Here is a 22,712-nt window from a genome sequence, read left to right as displayed (position 1 = left end):
TATTTAGTTTTCTTGCATTGCTATCAGTCAAATGTTTTTATGCTTTTCAAACCGTTTTATGATTGTTTTTAAGCATGTTTTGTAATTAATTTGATTGCAAAAGAAATATATTTATTAACTTTTATTGTGTTTTTGAATAAACTGTTGGTGTTGGTTTCGGATATGTTGAGTTTCATTTTAGGATACATGTGTTGCTCTGCCTTTGACACTGTGCCTGCAACCTCAGGTTAGCCACTTCCTCTGAGACTGAGGACTGAGAAAAACGAGCAAGAAATAGAACACAGTTATAACTTTGTACATGTTATAGTGTTTGTAGATTTCTTCAAATAATTTCTACACTAATGTGAAATATATGTGACAAATAAAATCTGGCCTTCAGTGTGGGAAATTAAATGATATTAAAATCATTATTTTTTGTATGATTAATTCCACGAATGTACTGTATACAGAAACTATTCATACATGTTTATATACCACGACACGTTCATGTTATTTCCTGATTTGTAAAAGCATCAAAGCTGCAACGTAAAACGACGAGGCCTACTCCACTCTCTGCGGCTGTGCTGCAAAGTTGTAAACATAATCCTATAGCATTATATGTTGGGCTACTGTGACAATGTCACACTGCCAGATATGTCACGTCTCAATTATTTTGACTTCGCCTTTCAATTTAAAACGTGTGAATAAATTGACGACTGGCGTTCTCTGACACACGTCTCGCTACGGCCGGTTCCATCCGGCCCAAGATTAAGATTTCACTTCCGGCGAGGAGGGGTTGTTAGCTGAGAGAGGAAGCTGCTGTGGCGAGGCCTGTGAAAGCTAATCGAACCCAACGAATTGCTCGCTGCGGAGGCATCAACCAACAGCACTCGACTGGGTACCCAGAAACACCGACTGATTTTTCCAAGTACCGCTATCTATTTGCAGGAGAGTAGCTGCGGGTGTATGGTGTTTCTGAGTTAGCCTGTGTACTGCTGCATCCGGGCTGTGCTGCTGCAGAGGGTCTTGTTGTCACCCCTAGTCAGCCCCGTGTTGCAACGGTATCAACAAGCGACCGTCTTAGCGCAACACGGTGTCGAGTGGGTTGCTTTTTTGTGTATCTGTGAGCTGTTGATACAGTACGTCTCGACCGTGATGCGGAATTTTGGTGTTTGTGGACGCTGAAAGGGCCCTACGCCTCGGGCACAGCATGAGACAGTGGCCCTGCTCTCTGTCTATTCAGTAGCCGTGGACACGCAGCAGCGACCGGGCGCTGAACTTCACTGAACCCGGTCATGGTGAGTACCCGAAAGTGACAACTCCGTTAAACTGACAAAGGCATGTCTGCTAACGTAATGGGTGCTGTATCTGATATGAAAATGTTACTGATTGTCTTGTGTGCTGGCCATTTTGTGGCCCGCCGCGCCCCTGTTTGTGTATGGCCCATAACAAGATTAATCAGTCTATGTTTAATTGCTGATGCAATGCAGTTGTTTAATTAAGATTTTCATCTGGGTTCTGGTCTGTAGGCTCCGACAGAATATCGCCATGATTATTGACAGGTGTGTTCTGTCACACAATGGAGCGGGACTTCAGTAGAAATCAGGACACTCTTAAAACGCTTCTCGATTTGAAACGGTTCATGTGTCACTCTAGCTCATAGGTGCAGGAAATGTAATCGATGGTGATTCCATGTTGTCACGTCATGAACCCTGAAGAATGCGCGCTGTTGAGCAACTCACGACGTGTTGTGACTCATTTCAAGAATTTCAGTCTCTCGCGCAGTCAGGCCAGGGCGATTCAAATGTACATCAGTGTGAGCGCGCATGATCTAGCAAGCATGAACTGCGTACTACCCATGTGTTCCTCATTTTAACTTCTCAACCTTTTCAACTCCCTCTACGTTTGTGTAGATGGAAACCAAGATATTGCATTCACTTACATTTTGGGGGTTGCTATAGGGCACCCTTCAAATCATTTGATGTATTCTTCTCCATAACTGTTTTTCCCCCTCTTTCCTCTTCTTTATCCTCTCTGTCCTGCTCACAGGCAACTGAGGAGGCCTCGCTGCGTGCTCTTGAGAGCTTAATGACAGAGTTTTTCCACAGCTGTACTACAAATGAACGGAAGAGAGAGATAGGTAAAGTCATACCTTTACTCTTTGAGATACAGTAATTTCTTGTGTATTAGCCGCATTGTGTATAAGCTGCAGGACAGTGTTTTATACAAGTTAAAATAAACATTAATACCATAGTAACTGTCCTCATAGCTGAAGACATTTTTGCAAAATTAATGTATAAGCTGCGGCTAATAGTTGGGAACTTACACCATTGCCATGATGGGCAGGAATCAGGAACACAACCTTCTTCACTCATAGTTACACTTCAAAGTAAAAAAGAACATGTTATGAAAAAGAATTTGATGACATTACAATAAATTATGTGGCATCTTAATGACAGTTTTAGTTCTCAAAACTGCATGCGAGTTGGTTAATCTGCTCAAGATGTGTTTTGTGTGGATCCTCCCAATGTTACTAAAGAGATTAAGGAAATGTAATCACTCCCCTCACGAGCAAACACAGATAGTAGTCCCAATGCCACCCCTCCCTCCACTTTGTACCCCTTGTCTGTCTGTATATCTGACTAATACATTGGTAATCCTATCCAATGTCTGAATGGCCGATCTTAATACAGATAGAGACACACACACACACACACACACACACACACTAATAAACACAGTACAGTATCTTTGATCACACTGCAATCTTCAGTTATTCTGCGAACCTACTTACCCACTTACCTACTCATTCTCCATTGTTATGTTCTTTTGCAGAGGAGTTGCTTAATACCTTTGCATCACAGGCAGGCTCATGGAGGCACTGCCTGTACTTCCTGTCCAACAGTAGGAATGAGTACGTCATGATGTACAGCCTTACAGTGTTTGAGGTCAGTATATTCTCCCACATAGCCCGTATAGATTCATGAGGTTAGTGTACTGTCTCACGTAACCTGTGCTGTGTTGAACCGTGTTGCTCACCCCTGCACTGGCCCAGACTCCAACCTGCAAACAGCAGCACCTTAGATTGGCAGTTGAGTGTGCTAGCAACCAAGCTAAAGGCCAAGGCTGCTAGCTCTCTCACTAGCACAACTCTTAACACAACGTACACACCGCACAGCTAAGGGCCAGCTGGCTACCGCTACACTCACTCCCCTAAACCCCACTCTCGATCCCAGCGCCAATTACCTGTGTTGTGTTGGACTGTGCAGCTCAGCCCTGCACTGGCCTGGACTCCAACCTGTAATCAGCAGCACCTTGGATCAGCAGTCGAGCATGCTAGCGTGTTGGCAGTCGAACTAAAAGCCCAGGCCGCTAGTTCTCTCACTAGCATTACTCTTAAGGTGTTGGGAGGGAGGTTTTACACAATGTACATACTGCACAGCTACGGACCAGCTAGCTGCCATTACACTTGCATACATGATCTGCTACATGATCATGCTACATGACAGTCAATATACACATACACTGTACTTCACATTTTAAGCTGACATTGGTCAGGATTTTGTGCTGCAGTAACTATGCAGTTAGTTTAGTTTAGTTAGCTATACAGCTAATTTACATCTGTGGTCCCTGGGCAGGAGACAGTAAAACAATAAACAAGCAATAAAACATATAAACAAACAAACAATAAACATATAGACATACAGACATTACACACCCTACTGTTACCATTACAAATAGCTACACAGTAAAAACAGCAACATCAGATTAAGGCAGCCTCATACTAAGACATAACAACACAACGTAGACAACAGCAACTTCACACTTAGACATTTTGACATAAGAGCAATTCACATCCAGTACAAGGGACACATATAACACACATGACTACCTTACTAGTTGACTACCTTACTACCCTACTAGTTGACTACCTTACTACCTTACTAGTTGTGTGTACTAGTTCAACTAGCGTGTGTCAGATTGAAGGATGTCACTGTGTCTAGCAGCTGAGAATAGACACATTTATTTAAACAGTGGAACTGAGATTGAAGTTCTCCTTTTTAAAGAAGACCCTATAGGCCTATACCAACTATTCCTGCTTCAAAGGCAAAATACATAGGGCGAGGGTAGGGGCTCAATAGGGTTTGATGGATTTTTCCCAGCTGTAATAATCAATAAATTTACATGCCTTTGCATGTATTTTCTACACACATTGTCTCACTTTGCTGAAAATGTTAGGTGTATTCTTTTGCCCATTTTGAACTGAAGCCCTGTCTGTAACGCACCCTTTTCACACTTACACACTTTTGTAGAATGGTACATGCACAGGTGGTGTGACCTTTTTGTCTGGTCATGTTTTAAGTGCAATATCAATTGATCTCTTCTGCAGAACCTGGTGAACAAGATGTGGGTTGGAGTGGCAAGTGAGGAGAAGATTGAGCTTCGGAGTTGCCTTCCCAAGTTGCTTCTCTCCCAGCATGCTGTTCTGCCGTTCTTCATCAGAAATAAATTGTGCAAAGTCATTGTGGACATTGGCCGACAAGACTGGCCCATGTTCTACCATGACTTCTTCAGCAACACTTTACAGGTATGTTTGATAAACCCAGGCCTATGTCAAGTCAGTGTGAGCTTCCTTTGTGGAATGATATTTATGTGGTGGTGTTTATAAAGGACTGCACACAATATGTATTATGTGCATATATATATATATATATATACATTGTTTAAATTAGTTGATAATCATTATCAGCTAGACAGGATGTAAGTTAATCGGAACATATTGTTCTGCATTTTACATAGCACTGTGTTCTGCTGAAGTTGTGCAATCCATTTGGCTTTGTTGTTAAGTTCACGATTGCCTGAATGTTAGTGCTCGGAACAGAACACAACAACTGAAAGTCATGTATTACAAAAGTGGTTGTTGGTCAATTACACTCTGGTTTTGTTGATATATTTGTGGATGTCACCATTTTAGTTTAGCAAAGACAGCAAAGTATTTTTTTTTCACCTAGTATGGTCAAGTCAGCATCAGCTCATTAGATGCAGAGCGTTAGCATTGAAGCACATATAAACGTTCAAATGTTTTTCTTAGGTCTTCTCATAAAATGTTTTAGCCTCTGTGTCTCTCCCACTTGGCTTCCTCCTTGTGTCTTCCTGGTGTTGCAGCAGAAGTTAGCTGCAATGCATGAAAGCTTGGCCGCTGATTTATCAAGTCCCTTTAACTACTGGAGCATGATCCAAGTGCACTGCCCTGGAAATGGCAAATATTTCCCACCTAGATTAACGGTCACGGTGGCAAATCAAATCAGTTTATCTTCAATGTCATGATGGGTAGCTAGCCAATTCTTTGCATTATTTTCTAATTCGCAAAGAAAAACACTGTGACAGCTGACAACGGCAAAGATTTGGCTTGCATGTGCAGAATGAGTGCCTATGGCCAGGAGAGGCAGGGGATTTCAGTGTTCATGTTTCAGTGTTGACCTTTAAAACCAGTTACAAGCTCGAGGCAGTTCAGTCGGAAGTACCGTCAAGAAACCCTACCCTATTACTCTGCCAATATTGGTGAGCTCTTCATTTTACCCCCCTATACTGATGTGCAGAACTGCTTGGTTGGTTGTTAGGTGCATAGGTGTCTAGTTGTCCTCCTAAAGACATATCCATTCTCAGTAGCCACGCTTTACATGGACAGTTTTTTTTTTTTATCATTCCAATTAAACCATTCTGAATGAGAATTACGTGTCATCTGTTTACATCGAAGATGAACTGATTTGCATGTTGTATTACAATCAGGTGCTTAGAAGCGTTCAAGAGTCTTTGATTGGACTAGCCGTTGCTGCTTTGCTTTTCCTTGTGAAGCTACAGGAGGCAACCCGATGGATTGACCGTATACATTAGCCTGTTCAATCGAAATAAGAACAGGAAATTGCATTGGATCATCAGTTTTATTCCAATCAAGGTGTTTATATGTGTCTTTCCGATTGAGCCGTTATTCTGATTCTAATCGGATTAAAAGTGTCCATGTTAACCCACTCATTGTTTGGTTCTCATCCTAACTCTGACATGCAGGCTGTGCTCAAAAACACTTGAATCACCAGGGCTTGGTTTTAGTTTCTTGTTCGGTTTCTTGCGGCGTGTTGGGTGAACTCATAAGAATTGATTAGGGTGTCTGTTGACCAGGTTTTAACTACATACTAGGGGAATTACTTGTGTACAGTGTTTTAGCTTGTGGTAATGCAGTATCACACTGTATTGGCTTACCGTGAATATACCTTATCTATATATATATCTAACATTTATTCACATTCAGACATGATATGATGTCAGGTGTGAACAGGGCAACAGCGGATCTAAAATTGTCAGATAATGTTTTTTTACATAAAGCATGACCTTTCCTGTATTTTGTTGTTGTTGTTTTTATTGCAGTATGTGTCCATACTCTCAGTTGGTGAAAAGTATTCATTCTGTGTGTGTGTGTGTGTGTGTGTGTGTGTGTGTGTGTGTGTGTGTGTGTGTGTGTGTGTGTGTGTGTGTGTGTGTGTGTGTGTGTGTGTGTGTGTGTGTGTGTGTGTGTGTGTGTGTGTGTGTGTGTGTGTGTGTGTGTGTGTGTGTGTGTGTGTGTGTGTGTGTGTGTGTGTGTGTGTGTGTGTGTGTGTGTGTGTGTGTGTGTGTGTGTGTGTGTGTGTGTGTGTGTGTGTGTGTGCACGTGTATTAGCTGGTCCAAACCCCGGCCATGGCTCCCTTGGGCCTTGTGTTGCTGAAGATGACGTCTGAAGAGCTGGTGTGCCCTCGGGAGGACCTGAGCGTTGTCCGGAAGGAAGAACTCCGCAAACTCCTGCTAGAGCAGATCCCCACCATGCTCAACCTGTTGACTGGTGAGGCAGCCTTTCTTTCTCTTTCGCTTTCTCTTTCTCTCTATCTCACTCTTTCACTGGGTGTAAAAGCGTTACCATGCAGGCCCCTATTGGTTCAGATCAGAGCGGTAGATAAAACAGAGTGGGGACACTCCCATAGACCTCCATAGGAAAAAATGGCAGCGCCTTTTCCAGACTATTTCCTCGTTATGGGGCTTTTGGAACTGTTTACAGCCAATCTCTTGGTCACTAGTCAATGAGTTAATTGATTACACCTTCCAGCATCAGAAGTACATCCCACCCTCCTGCGATTCAGCCATTCAGCACAGGTTTTTTTGGAACTTTTGATCGTGGCGGCAACATCAAAGAGTGTCGCAACTCTCTCTATCTATGGCTCTGGTTCAGATTAGCTCGTCTATCTAGCTAAAGGGTTCTGCTAGTTAGAATCAGCTGGTTTAGTGAATGGTTGAAACATATTCATGGATGTCATCAGGTCCCTTTCCACAGGTGTATTAATCAGGAACCATGCAGTCTACATTCATAATCTGGGTGCTTGATTTTATACACCTGTGGAAAGGGACCTGATGAGACCCATTTGTGGCAGTGTGATGAATAATGAAGAGGGAATTTCTCCGCAGGTATCCTGGAGTCGGTCTGGCAGAAGCACAGTGGCTCAGGCACAACCCCACCTCCCTCCCCCACATCTGGAGAAACTGGTGAGTGGTGGCCTGCTACTATCAGAGACACGTGCGGACGTGTGTTTTGACCTAATGTTGAACTGATCATTTGCACACATTTGCACAAATTGCCGTATGTAAATACCATCCTAGGGGACATAACTGTGGTTTTACATGTTGTCTCTTGTTAATATTGGGTTTAAAAAACGACTTGAAGATCTTCATCAGTGTATAACCTTTTTACAAGCCCCCAGTCAGAACAGGACGTGGTCATGTGATGGCCTGGCAGTATGTGGTACTGAAGTCTCTCTCTCTTGGTGTACAGCTGTGGTTTTGGGTTCGGAGAGCGGCGCCCTTTGCGCCCTGGCTCTGGAATGTCTGGCGCACCTCTTCAGCTGGATCCCCCTCTCGTCCTCCATCACGCCCGCACTCCTCGCCTCCATCTTCCACTTCGCCCGCTTCGGCTGCCAGCTGCCCGTCAAGGCCAAGCCGGCGCCCACCTCCAACGGGGACAGCACCACCACCGGCGGCGGCGGCGGCGGCAACACGGCACTCCCGGCCAACGGTGGCACCGGGCTGCCGCGGGCCGTGCAGCCGGTGGGCCAGTCGGAGCGGGCGCGCCTCGGCGTGCTGGCCATGAGCTGCATCAACGAGCTCATGTGCAAGAACTGCGTTCCTCTGGACTTTGAGGAGTTCCTGCTGCGGATGTCGCAGCAGACCTTTTTCCTGCTTCAAAAACTCACGCAGACCAACTCGCACAGCAACACCACCAACACCAACACGCACACGGTCAAGAGCCGGCTTCAAGAACTGGACGAGAGGTACGGCTCCGGGGGTTTGACCTCTCCGTTGCTGGCTCGGCACACACACATGCACACACACACACACACACACACACACACACATACATACATACATACATACATACATACATACATACAGTACATACATACACACATACACACATAAACACACAAACAAAACAGGAAGCAACTGCCCCTTTTCACACACTCATTCTTGCTTTCTTTTTGCAGCTATTTGGAGAAGTTCACAGACTTTCTGCGGTTGTTTGTTAGCGTTCATCTGAGACGGATTGAATCCAATGCTCAGTTTCCCCTGGTGGAGTTTTTAGGCCTTCTTTTCAAGTACACTTTTAATCAGGTAGCAAACCTATGCCGTGTTCACACTACAGGCCCCACATCATATTACACTGCTGTTACACGTGGCTTTTGTTTTACTGCCCGTTGTTTTTCAGCCAACCCATGAAGGTTACCTGGCGTGTCTGGACATCTGGAGTATCTTCCTGGATTACATGACCACCAAAATCAGGAGCCGTCTGGCGGACAGTGACAGTGTTTTAAACAGGTACTGTGTGTGTGTGTGTGTGTGTGTGTGTGTGTGTGTGAATGTGTGCTTAAATGTAAATATCTTAAATCTTATTCCATTGCTGTAAGTCGCTTTGGAGTCTGCCATGAATAAATGTAATGTGTATGTTTTGATTTGAATTTGTCATGATAGCTGATATCTGGTAGCCTATAAATCTAGACGCACCCTAGCGGCCAAAAATATTTTTGCCTAGCGGGATGGTCTAGGGTCGCACCGTTGAGGCCAAGCCTGCGCTAGGCTCGAGTTCAGCCTAGCCAATCAGAACGCTCTATCTGTGTACGGAGTCCTTGAGCCCGCCTTAGCTCACCTTCGGCTTCCGATAAGACGCCAGGGGGCTGGACCATGCGTCCTCGTTCAACGAGTTGGGTTTGAGACCGTATCGCACAACTATAGAGAAAAACAAAAGATGGATGAGGCTAACAAAGCACGCTCGTTTGAATCGGCTTTGGAAGAGTTAGACTTGGGCTTTTCTTTGAAGTTTGAGCAGAAAGAAGCACTCAAGTCATTCGTTTTAAAGAAGGATGTATTTGCCGTTTTGCCGACCGGCTACGATTGGTCACAAATGCTGGCCTATTATGTGCAAAGGCAGTTTGAAAGACAACTGTTCATCCCACCCACAGGCTTCAACTCTGTGAATGGTCCAACCCCAGACTATACATTTCTGTGTAGTTTGGCCTGCCAGGCTAGATATCTGGTACATTTTTGCAACTTTGCTGTCAATTGTTTCCTGAGCATGTAGCCTCAGTCACAAAGTCATTGTGGTTTATCCTATACGATATTTGGAGGATCAGATCTTATCTAACACAGTGTAGCACACAGTGTCTTGTATAGGCCATGGTTCTTTCCCAACTGGACTATTGCAATGCATAAGCCTTTTGCAAATTACAAGTTGACCTTCCTACATGTGAGACCATTGCAGATGATTCAGAATGCAATGGAACATCTGGTCTCAGCCAAAGAATGTGTAACTCCTTAGTTAGTTATTCTTCATTGGCTTCTTTTAAGCAGACAGAATCAAATTCAGATCCTTCACCCTGACCTACCGAATACTGTACCTGTCTGTCTTGATGCCCTGATGCATCTGCGGTGTTATTCCATCAGCAGTTCAGAGAAGTCACAGTCAAGACTCTATTCTTCTGTGATTCCTCATTGGTGGAATGATTCCATTGTAGTAATAGTTTTGAAAATCTTCAAAAAGGGCTATATCCCTTTAGGGTAATTTTTCATTGTGCTGGGCTCCATAAAAAAAAAACATTCAACTGACCTAACCTAGTTGCTGAAGGGTATGGGTTGCTTTTCCTAGCCTGGTGAACTTGGTGATTGATGATTGAGAAATATGTCCAGCGCTAACATCCTTAGAGGCATAGACTTTGCGTTAACTTCGAAGTTATTGGTCCAGCCTAATCAATCACATTGATCGGGATTCCTAACGTTATTTCCTACTTTGCCTAAACTTTACAAACTGACAATAAACCACATCAGCAGCCAGGAAACGATTGTATGCAAGCCCTAACCCTTGCTGTATATAAATGTGCACAATTTTCCGACTGCATTGTTTTATGGTTGCAAGCGTTCCTATTACTGTTTACCACAGCCACTTTCAATTTTGGAACTACGAGTCACCCCCTCTCATCGCTGATTGGCCTGTCACCGTTTGCGGCCGAGTGATACGTTAGTGTATGGTCCTATGCTAGACAAGTAGCTCACTGAGAGGAGGTTCGAGGTTGGCATGGCCAGGCTAAGCTTTTCCTGCCCGGTACACTACAATTGCACAGTATTGCACACACTGTTGCACACAAAATGGCATAAAGTACTCCCTATTAAGAGTGTGAGTGCCGTTAAAATGATTCGGAGCTTTTTTATTTAAAGATGAAGTTGTTATATATTTTTTGCTTTAACTTCCCAAACCCAGTGGGTAGTAGACATAAAATAAGGGTTCCTTCAAAAAAGATGTACAGTATGTGTCTTTCCAAGATTTCCAAGTGCTGATATACCAAGCTTCTGCTGAGAGAAATCCACTTGCATCTTTGCTAGGTATGATTGCAGCTATTGCTCTCTCTGGCTTGCAAATGACAGCACTTCCTTTTTGTCTTCTTTGAAGCCACTCAGATAATACTGATAGGCCTACAAGTTCTCGTTTGAGAAATTCCAGACTCAGGGCACACACTAAGCACCAGCCGAGCCAAAGCATGGCATACCATTTGATACTCTCTAAAATGGAAACTTGGATTGTGTTTAATGTGCACCACCTAAAACATCTCCGTTATAGACATCTACATAAACCTATTGACTTTTTAGATGAAACAGAAGCACATAGATTTCTCTGTGTGAAAACAGGAAGTCTGTAGAAGCTACTTGATAGTCTAGAGCCAGCGTTTTTTTTTTTTTTTTTTTTGTCACACGTTTATTTCTCTTTCAGTTTCTTCCCCCGTATCCCTTCTGAATGTGCAATGATTGAAGTCAATTTTAAGTGGTTGTGTTGTTTTGTCATATTGTCAAAATGATCCCTCTGGTTGTGCGTGTAGTGATTTCTTTTGTTGTTGTCTGACATTGATGCTGTTTAGGTATAAAGATGCTCTGGTGCTGCTGCTCAGGGAAGTTTTGAACAGAATCCAGTTCCGATCAAACCAAACCCAACTGGAGGAGCTGGATGACGAGACTCTGGACGATGATGTAAGTAGCAGGCATCACCATCAGGAACAGGTGTAGAATTCATTTGATCAAGAGACACAAACACGCTTTTCATCACGACAGCACTCACCTTGATCCTCTTTTGTGTGCCGTGATCTGTGGCTTTTAAACCTGTTCTCTGTTTTTTTGCACTGAATGTCGGTCGCCATAGAAACAGACGGAGTGGCAGCGGTACTTGCGTCAGAGTTTGGAGGTGGTCGCCAAGGTGATGGAGCTACTTCCCTCTCAGACTTTCTCCACTCTGGTGAGTCCCCATCCTCGTCCCATTTCCAGTGTATTTTGTGTACAGTAGGTGTATGCTATTGTCAATTTGTTGGTGTTCTATATTAATCGACCTTGGGTATCTTGAAGGGCGCTTTATAAATAAAATGTATTATTATTACCGTATTTTGAAAATACACTTCCCTCATGTGCATGAAAACATTTAGGCGCTAATGTGAATATATGGGTAGATCTGAGTATTGCAAGAAATGTTTGCATTTAGTCAAATCGGGTTGTTAAGTCTGACGTCATTAGCCCAAATTGCTCTTTCGTCCAAAAACTTTTGCTAGTGAAGCCAGCTGCTTTTCACAACCTGTAAACCTGGTCAACATTGCCTCTGTTTTAGTGAGGGTAAAATCTAACAGAGCCATTAGTGTATCTGTGTGCAGCCAGATGATGTAATCAAGGGTAACATCCATAACAAAAATTGGATTTTGTTAGGTAGAGGGAGCAAGTGAGTAGTCGAATGACCATTTTCGTGTCAGCTACTCTGAATAGCAGAAAATAATTGTTTTACTGTCTATGGGGAAACAAGCAGCTCTGGGAGCAGTTGGACCTGGGAAAAAGTATCATCGGCACATTATTATATCACAGCTTAACAACGGGAAGATGTTGGTTTCAATTAAGAACAGTATTCTCACCAATATGCTAAATCATACATTATAAAGAAGCCCAGAGCCAAGTGCTGTGATTCCATTCAGCTCCTACCTGTTTCCCTACTTTGAAGCGCTTATGGGGGCCACTACTTTCTGATCATGTCCAATTGTCCATCTCAATTAGGTTTCCTTCGCGAGTCTATGATGGTCAGAGAAGTTGCATGCCCAGATGAGTTTGAGAGAATGTTATTCTGTCCTGTCAGGGACGCTTGTTTTATTGTTGCTGGTTACTGAATATGGGGTGTGATGGCCCGTGTACTTCTCATTTGGCATTTCTGTCTGTATTGTTCAAAGGAGCCATATTTTACTTATCTTCAGAGAGTAATGATGGTATTGCTCTAATGGTATTTTCCGTTGCCACTATTGCCATACGGCGTGCTTGTAGGGGGTTAAGACTGCCAGTCTTCCCGTCGTTGTGTTCCTTAAACGTCTGTGTATAAAGTCATACAGGTATAATCACAACACATAGTATGAACATACTTGGGCAATTGCTCTGTCGCTAGTTTGGAGTTTAACACGGTTTTAAACTGGAGTTTGAGTTGGGAGTTTAAAACCATGTTAAACTCCAAACTAGCGACAGAGCAATTGCCCCACTAAGACTAGCCGGTTAGAGTCCACATTTAGAGTGCACTTCTGTGATGACCCTCTGTTCTGCATGTGAATAGATATTTTGGTGTTCATTTTGGTGTCTGCAATTTCTTTGTGTCAATGGACAGTTCCCAGTGCTTCAAGAAGATTTAGATATCTACCTTGGTCTGCAGCAGTTCGTTGTGACCAATGGATCAAGTGAGCTACCGCCCTTTACAACTCTCATTTCACCATTCATTTTCTTAATTGTGTTTTTGTGTTGGTCATCAAGAGCATTATTTGTATATAAACGTCTGTGTGTGTGTGTGTGTGTGTGTGTGTGTGTGTGTGGCCTCACCTGGCTTTCAGGTCGACGGTTGAACATCACGGCGGAGGCAGACTGCAGGAAGCTGCACTGCGCCCTGCGGGACCTGAGCTCTCTGCTGCAGGCCGTCGGGAGACTCGCCGAGTTCTTCACAGGAGATGTTTTCACTGCCCGCTTCTCTGATGCCCTGGCCATTGTGCAGAGGTGTGTGATCTGATCTGCACCAACACCAACACCATACCACAGCATGTTATTATCACTGATCTCAGTTATGAATGGTATGAAAAGAATCCAGCCATACAGCCATTCATCATGTTTTCATCAAAGTTTGTTAGCATATTTTCACCTAAATAATCACGTATCCTGTGTCACGTTACATGTGCCGTGTTGATTTAATGACTACCAATTCAGTATGCAGCCAGACTTGTTCAACAAAATGAGACTAAAAATCAAAGCAATAATTGTGTTTTTGTCCCATGGGGATTTGAGAGTGTTGATATTTGTCCTTCTAGGCTGGTGGAGGTCACGTGCTACGGTTCCCAGATCAGTTTGTATGATGTGGAGACGGCTGTTCCCTCTGTGTTGAAGCCAGACCTCATCGATGTGTAAGTAATGAGCTTTTGCATCTATACAAATCTCCATGTACTCACATATACTGTACCTTTGTCTGCTCACTGCCCACACACACACCTGTGACCCTCACTGAGTGTGAGTGTGAGCGTGAAGGCTGGCGCCCACCGGGCACGGTGTTTAGCGGTGTGGGCTTGACGCGCAGGATGTTTTCTAACCCTGTGCGGCTGTTCTAATTCTAATCTTTTAAGAATTAGAACAGCCGCATAGTTCTATTTTTTTTTTTTCTTGATGCGTCGCGCCGCGTGTGAGTGTGTTACTTACTGTAGTTGGGTATGCACTCTTGACTGCAAAACGCTGCAAAACAAGTGTGGCATGTGATGCATCTGTTTACTTTCTTATAGCCACGCCCAGTCCTTGGCGGCTCTGCAGGCCTATTCCCATTGGCTGGCTCAGTTCTGCAGTGAGGTGCAGCGACAGCAGGACCAAACGCAATTTGCCAACTTGATCACCTCCAGCATGGCTGCCACCACTCCCCTCATTAGTGCCAAGGTATTGCCTTGTAAAACTCAACAGGTTTGTGGCTGCAGCCTCCCCATCTTTACTTCCACGCAATCTTCGGTTTACCCAGCTTGGCCAATAGATGGCGCTGTGGCGCAAATGAACTTCTTTATTTTATTCATTTCATTTTTCAAGGATATTTCCAGTCTGATGTTGTCTCTCCATTTCCTCATACTTTTAGGTGCCAGAGAAGCTGTTGCTATCGGCGTGCCACCTCCTTGTGTCCATGGCAACCACGGTGCGGCCAGTGTTCTTGGTGTCTCTGCCAGCGGTGCAGAACATCTTCAACCTGATCACGGAGAACCACAACCACCAGCTGCCCCAAGAGGTGGGCCTTAGTTAGAAGCTATAAGCAGCTGAGGAAGGGTGTTTACCGTAATTTTCCGACTATTAGCCGTGGCTTATTCATTGATTTTGCAAAATTTCTTCAGGTATGAGGTTAATACAGGGGAGCAGTTATTATGGTTTTGTTTCTTTTAACTTGCATAAAACACTGTCCTGCGGCTTATACACAATGCGGCTTATATGCGGGACATTACTGTAAATGTTTCTTGTAAGAGTTGTTTTGGAAGTAATGACTTCCTTAGGTCAGGAAAACATCTGTGAAAAACAACAACAACAACAACAACAAGCGTCTTTGTGTTTGTTCCCCAGGCCCACGTGCTGGTGTGCAGAGCGCTGTCCAACATGCTGCTGCTGCCCTGGCCGTGCCTGCCTGAGTCGGAGCAGCAGTGGCCCAGCCGCTCGTCCAGCCACGGCCGCCTGGTCAGCACACTCACACAGCAGTACCGCCTGCTGCCTCGACCGCCCGCCTACCACCACAACAGTAAGTCCAGAATGCTCTCCTACAACCACACTGCTGCCCTCCATTGCACATTAATTGTACATCAATATAATATAAAGGGTTGTGTCTAGGCTGGTTTACACAAACTGACCGAAAGAAAAGTAAGCAGTACAGGTCATGGAGAGGCAGAAAGTGCAATGGCCTTATTGGAAGTTGCCACATGAATAATCATTCTATCCGCTCTCTCTGCCCCTGTCATTCGCAACTGCCCCCCCTGAAATTCTGTGTGTTACAAGCTTTGATTCTTTGTTTACCCTCTTGCAGACAAAGCAGTCATGCAGCAGACCCTGTCAGTATTACGTGACCTGGTCCAAAGTATTTCTGGGGAGTCCACAAAGTCACGACAGATCTGTTACCAGAGTCTGCAGGAGTCCGTGCAGGTGTCCCTGGCGCTGTTTCCCCTCTACATCCAGCAACCAGGTCAGAAGCTCACACTCATAAAACAAATGTAACAACGCATCTTTTCTTAGCACATCTTAATGTCCAGATAGGGATAACGCACTTTGTGTTTGTTTCAAACACATTGCTTGTTTTTTTTTTTTAAGTGTACACCGTATTAGTTGAAAATAACACTTGAGTTGAGTTGTTTTTAACAAATCTCTATGTCCAGATAGGGACAACACAGTTTGTGTTGTTTCCAACACATTTGTTTTTAGAGTGCAGTTAATGAATTTGTTTCATTATCCACCTGGTGGAGGAGCATTTTGCCTCTTCTCTTGGGAGTGTGTGGAGGGAGGTGTTAGGGGGGCAGGGGTCACATGTAACTCCTGTGCTAGTCACTCTTCATTGGCTAGTCACTCTTCATTGGCTTCATACTGCAGTCATGATTAAACTCATTTGCCTAGGCTGACATAGTCAATCGTAAAAATCAGTTGTGAAAGACTCGAGATGTGTAATCAGCACAGTCCTTGTTAATGGAATGATTTACCCAATGCTCTTAGTTCTAGTTTTGGGATTAAAAAAAACTAATGCTAATTTGTTCTGACTTTTCTTTCTTTCTCCCTTTGTCCCCCTCAGAGATCACAGATGAGATGCTGAATTTCTTCCTCACGCTCTTCCAGGCTCTGCGTGTGCAGATGGGGGTGGCCTTCACGGAGCAGATCATACATACCTTCCTCAGCATGTTCACAAGGTTAGACACACACACACACACACACACACACTGGCTGTCACCAGACCAAGCTCAATCTCTTGAGATCGAAGATTAGTCTGGGGAGAGGCGTGATCAGTTGGCATAGTTCAAATGACTGTATGCTTGGAAAGTCCTTCAACCTATCAGACCAACGATCCTGGTGCACCAGGTGGATAAGCCAGTTTGTGATTGGTCTCCGCAAATTTGTAATGGGAATAGGAGAGATAAATGTACAAGTTTCCAGCCTGAGCTGCAGGGCGAAATCTAGAGTTTACCCAGTCTAACACACACACTGACTCACATGTACAATTCTATTGACTTTTTAATTAAATTAGTGTTCAGAACTAATTGACCACTTGGTGTATGGCATGAATTGAGATGTCCAGTACTGAGACCCTGTGCCCAGACATCCAGTCACTCATTACAACGTGCGCTATATATATATCGAGTAACCACTATATAGTTATTCACTATATATTGCACTGTGTAGTTAATAAGTGGGTGTTCAAAACAGAGTCAGTCTCTGACTACGCTATAAAATAATGGTTGTCTTTGAGTTTGGGGGGTTTAAAGAACTTTGCACTTAGATGATACTGTTACAGACTGTTACTGAGTCAGTTTCATATTAAATTGGTTGGAACGTGACTGACTAACTGACTGGGGTCACATGTACCGGTAAGGGAAGTCATGTGATTGGTCGTTGGTGGTGGTTATCCTGACACGCCACGGGAACTGTGCCTTGATGTGGTTTATTGTGTCATGTGACGCAGGGAGCAGCTGGCCATCAGCATCCTACAGGAGGGCAGCGCTGGGTCAAAAGTGGTCCAGAAGTTTCTCAAGATTTTACAGGTACAACATGACCACACATGCCTGATTTTCAGCATTTAATATCATGTTGCTGTGTCACCTTTTATGCAGTTCCCCCACAAAGTCATAAAGTAGCTTGTCTCATGTGCATGAGATGTATCAGTTCAAGAGGGTGTATGTATGCAATATGCATTTCGTTTCCCTGTAGGTGGTGGTTCAGGAGCCGGGACAGACGTTCAAACCACTGCTGCCCAGCATCCTCAGTCTGTGCATGGAGCAAGTCTATCCTATTGTGGCAGAGGTGAGACCAAGCTATTCGCATCAAACAGTCAAGCATTGACTGAAAATCAGAATTACTGAATCGTAGCCAGGTGTGTGTCTGAGGGTTTTTTTTTTTTGGTATCTTGTATCATTTACCTTTCTTATACAATTTTGTGTGTTTGTGTGTATTTTGTAGCGCTCCTGTCCCGACGTGAAGGCAGAGATGTTTGAGCTGCTGTTCCAGATACTCCATCAGAACTGGAGGTTCTTCTTCAAAAGCTCCGTCCTGAGCAAGGTGCAGCGTGATGGAGCCGGGGAGCCGATGGAGAACGAGGCCCAGTTCTCCGCCGCCATGCAGGTACGCTGACCTCGACGCCGTGCCTACAGCTTGGTTTCCATCCAGCTTTTCGATGCGTGTTTTGACCATTCTCAAATAAGACACTCTGTGATGCCATCATTTTCTGAATGGTTGCTCTCCAGCTGGGTGACACATATTGGGCCCTATTTTAAAAGGCGTGTAATCCATCCAAGTCCATCAACAAGCATACGATATTTGTTATGGACTAGATGGCGTACTTTTTTTTATAGACCTACATTTTTTCTGGACTATAAATGTGGTAGCATTGAGCTGCCCCCTCATTCGGGTCTACCTCATGGGTGTTAAATTACCACATGCCTCTAACCGTCCATATGTATGTACCCGTTGCAGATACTCCTCTGTGTCACTTCTTTAAACCCTCAAACTTCCCGTTTTCTCCTTTGTGAATAATGACTTCACAAGCGTAAAGGGATCCTTGTAGAAGGCAACTTCTGCTTACCTAATGGCTAGACCTTCTCTCTGTTCTTCACTTGTCCTCTTCCCCAGTTCTGTCCAGTTGCCTCCTCTCCCAAACCAATATTTTTGTTTCAACCTGACGGCTTCACTCGAGTTGCCCGTCAGCCTCCATATCTTTTCATCCTATAAATATAGATGACCTCACCCATATGATTCAGTGTATACGCCGCTGTCCCTTTCAATCCTTAAAAAACTCATTTTTAATCAACATTGATGGAAATCTATTTATGGTACTCCAGAGTCCCCAGGCCATTTAATTTTTGGCATCTGCCCGCCAGCGGTCTTTTTTTTTTATTTTTTTTTTTATTTGAACTGGATTTGCTGCTGTTGGTGATCAGCTGCACGATCCCCATCATTCTGTGCAAATATCTCAGCTCTTCCTTCAGGTGGTCACTAGGAACATGTAAATCTATGGGGGAATAGCTCAGTGTATGGTAATTTAGTGCAGTGGTTCTCAAAGTGGGGTCTGCGAGCTATAGCCAAGGGATCCGCAAAATAAATTGCTTTAAATGATAAAGTTAATATTTATCATTTTAAAATCCCATATCTACATTAGATGACGCATAAAACAAGCAAACAAGCCTACTCTGTGCATAGCCCACTGCCAGCCTTTCAATGTGGCGATTTTATGCCGCTGTCTGGAATGGATAGGCCACCTTGAAGGTGCCGCTCCATCTCGTAGGCTAGTGCCGTCTGATATTATTTTCAAACAGCGACACCGTCGTTGCAGATCAGCTACATTTTTCAAAGCGGGAAAGATGAACGCCACCTTTTCTTTCTATAAGTTCGCAGTAAAACTGCCTTCTTTAGACTTTTTGACCAAGACATTTTTAAGTTAAGTCCTGACTCCTGTAGTGGCCTATGCTCCTCACTCTGCAGGCTAAGGCTGGGATTATACTTGTTGTTGGACCAAGCGTAAGCGTATGCGCCCATGTGCGACCTGCTGTGTCCTGTGTACAGACTCGCTGCAGCATTATGCACCCAACTGGAGGTCTTCACTAGGGGGAGACTATAGTAATATCAGATGTGGATGTGGCCATGTGCCATTGTTTACTCTCACGATTGCCCCCAGCTTCGATGTCGATAATGCATCTTGCAGTCACCTTTTTTTGGAGTGATCGCCCCCTACTTTCTTATCAGTATTGCATCTCGCGGACGCGTCATGTTCGCTTGCGACGACGTGCACGACCGACGCACCAAACGACCGCAAAATACGCTAGGCAGCCATGATGCGAACACGAACGCGTTGTCTGCAGCGAGTCTAACCCTGGCTTAATCATTCTTGTAGGCAAATAACAAACCTTGTAACACTGTCAGTATCAGAAGGTTGGTCAACCAAGTATTTAAAAATAAGAGTAAGATAGACTATAATAGGCTAGGTTAAGCTATAAGTTGTGCAGTAAGTGTAGATGTGTGTGGACTTAAAGACTGGAGCTGCGTTTTAAATATTAGTAGGATATAGCCTACTCTGGCCAACGGCCCGCTGTTTATTGACCATGAAAAAAAACTGGCCCGCGGTTACTTGCCGACCCCTGCTGTAAAAGCTAAAAAAAAACGTGAAGACTTGAAGATTTGAACAGGAATATTTTACACACCCTGGTTTTGGGACCCATGTTTGACTCAATGTATTCACAGTCACATGTATGATCGCTTTGAGAAGTTGAATATCAAGGCGCCAATGATAAATGCACGTTATTTGCATTCAGCCTTACACATACTCATGTGTATGTTTGTAAAGGTTAAGTTACTCCAAAGGTAAAGTAATTTGTCCAAATACTTTTTGTTCTGCCCTTGTATGGATCAAGGTTCTCTTCACGGATCCCCATGCTAACAGTACCTTTCTTGGTGTCTCTGTATTTCATGATATTTCCTTCCATGTGTAATTTGCCTTTCTTTTGTTGTTTGTTTGTGGTAGGCTTTTGGCCAGTCTTTCCTGCAGCCAGATATCCACATCTTCAAGCAGAACCTGAGCTATCTGGAGGTTCTCAACACCAAGCACAAACTATACCACAAGGTCTGTTTTGAAGCACACATGCTGTTCCATGAAAACCAAACAAGAAAACTTCTGTTATTTTGAAAGGACCTAAACTGAAACAAACACACACACACATTTTCTCATGTGTGTGTTTGTGTGCGTTGACTTTTCCAGAAGCTGTTCCAGAGCTCCATGCTGTTCCATTTCATCAACGTGCTGCTGCAGGTGCTCCTGCACAAGAGCCACGACCTGCTGCAGGACGACATCACGGTGGCCGTCTACAACATGGCCGCCGTCAACTTCCACACCTTCTACTCCTCCTTCCTGCCCGAGTTCCTGAACGGTTGCCAGGGCCTCGACCACCACCAGCGTGCTACTCTCGCCCGCAACTTCACTCCTGAGAGGGTAAGAGATTGTCACTAGCAACATGGCGATTGGCCTCATGTCAATTGTTACATTGGGGGAGGGGGGGGAGGCACTAAATGAAAGTTCTGTGCCAGTCCTCTGTATTCTTCTATTAATCAACTGTTTGTCTTTGCAGGATTTGCCATCATTCACACAAAGTGTCTACCGGCTGGTGAATGACCTACGCTATTACAGACTGTGTAATGGAAGCCTGCCACCAGGCACGCTGAAGCTATAGCAACACGCCCCACCCACGCCACTGAAACTATAGCAACAGCTTGCATAGACTCCGCCTTAAATGTGGCTAAGCCCCTCCCCTCCCACAGCCCAGCCCCTCTTAGTGAGCTCAGCGCAGTGGCAGACCAAGAGTAGGAGCTGTCTGGGGAGGGTGTGTCCAAAGAGGGCGTGTCTGGACTGTTCTTATCTGTGAGCCACACCCCTTTTGCTGCAGGGGACTATTTGTTGTAGACTTTATTTGTCTCTTGTGTTTTTTCACATGTTGCCAATGATCATGTGGCCAAAGCCCGATGACACTTTGCTGCCCCAAGCTGGACTGGTGTGTTGCTGTGAGACGCGGACTGTTAATGGTTCTAGTTGCGGTTCCTGGTCTGCTGTTGTGTGATGTGTGGACTGACGCAGGCTCCATGAGGCGTTAAGGGGGCTGAGCCATGTTTTTTTAATTTTCAGATATCACTTCACTTCATCTCCATGGAGACGGACTCACATGCTTACATATCATTCCATTCCTGATGCATCAGGAGAAATAGGCCCAAATAAAGTTCTTTTGTAAAAGTTGCAAGATTCACGGTGTGTTCACTTTGTGCATGTGTGTGTATGCATGAAGGATTTTTAACAATTTTATGAAGGATAGAAGGACTATGTTATCATTTGTATTGGATAATGTCAGTAATTACTCACACTTGCTTAACCTACTCCAGCCTTCGATCAACCCTAGAAAACCCTCAAATGACATTCATAAAACATTATCATGCCCATGAAATGGCATGTATGTATCTCTACTCCTAAGCCCATCTTCTCACTGGAGCTGCAACTATCTAACCATTTTCTTAGTCAGTTAGTCTGTAGATTACTTTGTTGATTGATAGATAAGTTGGTCAGTCGATAATATGTCAGAAAATGTTGGGGAAAAAGTGTTTCCCATGATCCAAGATAATTTCCTCAAAAGCCTTGTTAATTCCACGCACTAAAGACATTTAGTTTGCCTTTAGTTAGAGTGTAAGTTAAGAGGAAAATATTCAAATTTGAAAAAGCTGTTATAACGAGAATTTTAAGGTATTTTACTTAAAAAAATCACACAAAACTGACTATTGGCAGCTCATCAAACATTGTGCAAGACTGGCAGTGATCCGATATGTCAAATGAACTTTCCCATCACAAGATATTGGCACAGGCTTGTTTTGGCTGCTGAAATGAAACTTTATATTAGCGAATGTGATCTAATGAATAACAAAAACATTCACAGTTTCAAAATTGAGGCTGAAGAGATCCTTGAGATACTGATGATTTCAACCAGGCTGAGTGACATCAATAAACCCATATCTGTGTATATAGACTATTGAAAAAGGCTTTATGGAGTTACGCCTTCCTATTCATTTTGGAGTGCGAAATCACTGTAGGTTATAAGGATGGCTGCTGAGGACTTGCAGTTGCTATGAAACATTCCCATCAGTGTTTTAATCTTGGCAGAGAGTTCACTGATTTTAAATGTACTACAACAAGGTGTGTGTGTGTGTGTGTGTGTGTGTGTGTTGTAGTATGGGACAATCTAGCCAGCCTTATTATTTCCCCATGGTTACCCACTCACCCTATCTAATACTAACACACATGCACACTGAACTGTCATCCCACTGGTGGTGACATACTGATTGGCTGATTGCCTAACCCTAGGGGTAAATGACCTGTTGTATG

The 22,712-nt window shown here is 44.0% G+C and overlaps 1 protein-coding gene across 2 annotated transcripts; it reads left to right on the top strand.

The window, feature by feature from the left end:
* Positions 1-743: 743 nt before the first annotated feature.
* xpo6 (exportin 6) lies at positions 744-21,578 on the top strand. Of its 2 annotated transcripts, none has more exons than XM_062531833.1 (25): positions 744-1,277; positions 2,029-2,119; positions 2,815-2,927; positions 4,370-4,567; positions 6,692-6,851; positions 7,469-7,546; positions 7,833-8,328; positions 8,542-8,668; positions 8,763-8,872; positions 11,458-11,566; positions 11,736-11,828; positions 13,218-13,287; positions 13,438-13,597; positions 13,906-13,998; positions 14,368-14,515; positions 14,706-14,852; positions 15,179-15,350; positions 15,633-15,788; positions 16,386-16,500; positions 17,271-17,349; positions 17,516-17,608; positions 17,765-17,926; positions 20,319-20,417; positions 20,553-20,783; positions 20,920-21,578. In XM_062531833.1, the coding sequence occupies exons 1-25, from the start codon at positions 1,275-1,277 to the stop codon at positions 21,019-21,021; spliced, it is 3,405 nt and encodes a 1,134-aa protein (XP_062387817.1). In that variant the 5' UTR covers positions 744-1,274; the 3' UTR covers positions 21,022-21,578. The 2 variants fall into 2 exon arrangements, with proteins under 2 accessions (XP_062387817.1, XP_062387816.1); XM_062531832.1 differs by having other exon boundaries at positions 14,368-14,539.
* The last annotated feature ends 1,134 nt before the right edge of the window (positions 21,579-22,712 follow it).

The sequence above is a fragment of the Sardina pilchardus genome, chromosome 3 (genome assembly GCF_963854185.1).
Source record: "Sardina pilchardus chromosome 3, fSarPil1.1, whole genome shotgun sequence".
NCBI lineage: Eukaryota > Metazoa > Chordata > Actinopteri > Clupeiformes > Clupeidae > Sardina > Sardina pilchardus.
This window is presented reverse-complemented; position numbering and strand designations above follow the sequence as displayed.

Coding starts and splice junctions, on each gene's coding strand:
- xpo6 (XM_062531832.1), top strand. Junction 2,928..4,369: donor ACAGCCTTACAGTGTTTGAG/GTCAGTATATTC, acceptor TCTCTTCTGCAG/AACCTGGTGAACAAGATGTG. Junction 14,853..15,178: donor ACCACCAGCTGCCCCAAGAG/GTGGGCCTTAGT, acceptor TTTGTTCCCCAG/GCCCACGTGCTGGTGTGCAG.